The following is a 2,492-nucleotide window of genomic DNA, read 5'->3' as shown; positions in this document are numbered from 1 at the left end:
CAAAATTATACAATCATCAGCAAGCCTTTATAAAAGAAGGAAAACAAAACTCCACTCGTATCTCCTTTAATTTTAACGGAGATATTTAAACGAATAAATAGCACTTATAATACTCTTTCCATAACAAAAATAAATAACTATATATAAAAACTAGCCGATACTTTTGTTGCAACCGGTACAAAATCTGCCGAGAAATCGGCAACCCAACGGTGGCAACAGCACTCGTCCCGAAAAGTCGGTCACTCGCAACAAGCACTCTCAGAGGACCACAAGCGGATCGGAGCCGAACAATATGTCTTGGAAATAATCTTCTCCTTGGCTCATCATCGACGGCGACGGCGACGAGGAACCGAAACCTTCGAATGCATTATCATTGAACAAAAGACCCATATCATTGTTGAATATATCGCCCGGTATCGGCTCGTCGAAAGTCATCTCCGGCCCGGAAAATATGTCGGAAAGTATTGGGGCGTCCTGACCTGAGAAATTGAAAACTTCCTCGAAGCACGGCAAATCAAACTGCAAATAATCACCACTCGAATCTTCAGAGATACTGGTCTCCGCTTGACATTCTCGAAAAACATCCTCTGCAGCGAGTTTCTGTTCCTCAAACTCTCCCACCGGTTCTTCCACCTGTTTTTGTTGTTTTCGTTGTTGTTTTTCTGGTTTTCGCAGTTGGGATTCTTCGTTAGACAGAGTTCTGTATTGAAGAACTGAGGTCGGAGAAGAGAGACTGTGACAGTGAGACTGAGACTCTTCGCCGGAATCGTAACCGGAAATGGAGGCTACATTCACTTCCGGCTTTTCTTCCTTCTGCGGAGTGCCAAAGTTGGTCAAAGCGTCAGGTCCTCGGAGCTGAATCGCGGCGTTGTCGTAGACCATGGCAGCTTCTTCAGCAGTGTCGAAAGTACCCAACCACACCCGCTGACGTTTCACCGGATCTCGAATCTCGGCCGCCCACTTGCCCCACGGCCGCTGCCGAACTCCCCGGAACTTCTTTCCGCTTGCAGGAACTGCTTTCAGTGGCCGCCGGCGGGATGAGAGCGACTCTCCGGCAGGTCTTTTATTCTGATTCAACACACCTTCGGTTTTAGAGCTTGTCTCGATGTTGATGTCGTTCACATACCGCTTTACTCGCCGGCGGCCGAGGAAGTAGAGCTCGTCCTCTTCGTCGCTGGATGAGTCTGTTGCGTCCGGGTCGGTCATGGATATCCGTACGACCCTCTGAGTGTGTGGCTCTACTTGGTTTTTTCTAGGCTTTGTGAGCTTTCTGGTAGAGCTTCGGTGCTCTGTGTATTTGATCGGGCACAGGAAACTTTGATCTTGGTCCATGTTTTCCTCTTTTGCCTCTTACCAGATTCTTCCTAAAAAGTAAAACAGAACAAACAGGTCCAGGAAAGCGAGACAAAGAGCCGTGAAGAAGAAGATTAGAGACAAGGCTGGTTACAAAAAGGTGGAACTCATAGCGAATGTATCAAAAATGCTATTTAAATCTCGAAACCCATCAAGAATTTCTCGAGGCAAGAGGGCGGAGAGAAGAGGGAAGAGAGAGAGAGAGAGAAGCTTTAACTTGAGAGGAAAAGAGAGAGCCTAATAAATACTTCCCAGAAGGCAAGACTTTAAAACGAAAACCCAAAAAGGTAAGAAAATATGAGAGTTGATTCGCTTAGTTTGTACAGAAACTCCCAGAAATTGTTTTGGAAAGATCTTTCGCTTCTCCCTATTGGAATCAGAAATCACCCACCCAGACGGAAAAGAAGAGCAAGTGTGTACGGGAAAAGATTCTGTGGCGAGAGTAATAGTAGTCGTGGAAAGCAGAGGAAAGCCACGCAAAGAGTTCTGTTTGCGGTGGAAACCGAAACACTGAAATCGCTGTTTTATAGGGGATCCCCACAGCCGAAATTGTAAAACCCATAACACAAAACCCCTTATTTAATATTTTATATTCATATTAATTACTTAATTATTATTTTTGGGTTTTATTAAAAAAACCTTGATTTTTTTAACTTTGTTAAGTTGAAAAGATGGGTCATAGGGGGGTAGGTCCTACTAGGAGGGCCGGTGGGTCGGGCCAAAGATTCCGGGTGTTTACCATGAGAGATAGTGTGCGGCCCGCCGCAACCTGATGATGGCTTGGGATCCTGACACGTGTTCCATGATGGGTCCGAAGCAGAGATCTGGTCCAATGGGATTATATCGGAGGGTGCTGAGTCAGCACATGACACGCCTCGAACACTGTGACGCGAGTCACGTGAGGCCCAAGATACCCGCTCTGTGAAAAATTTTTAGTCGGTCAAAATTGATATCTGACCATTTAAAAGCCTGACTAGCCTTAATTACTGTTTGTTCCCTTAAACGGACCAATAATTACCTTCTGAGAGTGGGTGGTGGATTGGGTAATTAGACGGTGTTTTCTAAGGGTATGTTGGGTAATTCGAACGTGAGGAATAATTCATGTCGTGCTGGCTTGGTGGGGTTAATATTTTTTACCC

At 45.5% G+C, this 2,492-nt stretch overlaps 1 protein-coding gene across 1 annotated transcript; it reads right to left on the bottom strand.

Moving 5' to 3' along the window:
* On the bottom strand, positions 1-1,833 carry LOC132191836 (ethylene-responsive transcription factor CRF4). Its single transcript, XM_059606953.1, has one exon. It carries the CDS (start codon positions 1,330-1,332, stop codon positions 259-261), a length of 1,074 nt encoding a protein of 357 aa, XP_059462936.1. The 5' UTR covers positions 1,333-1,833; the 3' UTR covers positions 1-258.
* Positions 1,834-2,492: the final 659 nt, after the last annotated feature.

Source organism: Corylus avellana, chromosome ca1 (assembly GCF_901000735.1).
Source record: "Corylus avellana chromosome ca1, CavTom2PMs-1.0".
In the NCBI taxonomy this organism is placed as follows: Eukaryota; Viridiplantae; Streptophyta; class Magnoliopsida; order Fagales; family Betulaceae; genus Corylus; species Corylus avellana.
The sequence above is the reverse complement of the archived record's forward strand: the minus strand, read 5'-3'. Positions and strand labels throughout refer to the sequence as shown.

Excerpts from the sequence above, each read along its gene's own strand:
- LOC132191836 (XM_059606953.1), bottom strand. The coding sequence starts at position 1,332 with ATGGACCAAGATCAAAGTTTCCTGTGCCCGATCAAATACACAGAGCAC.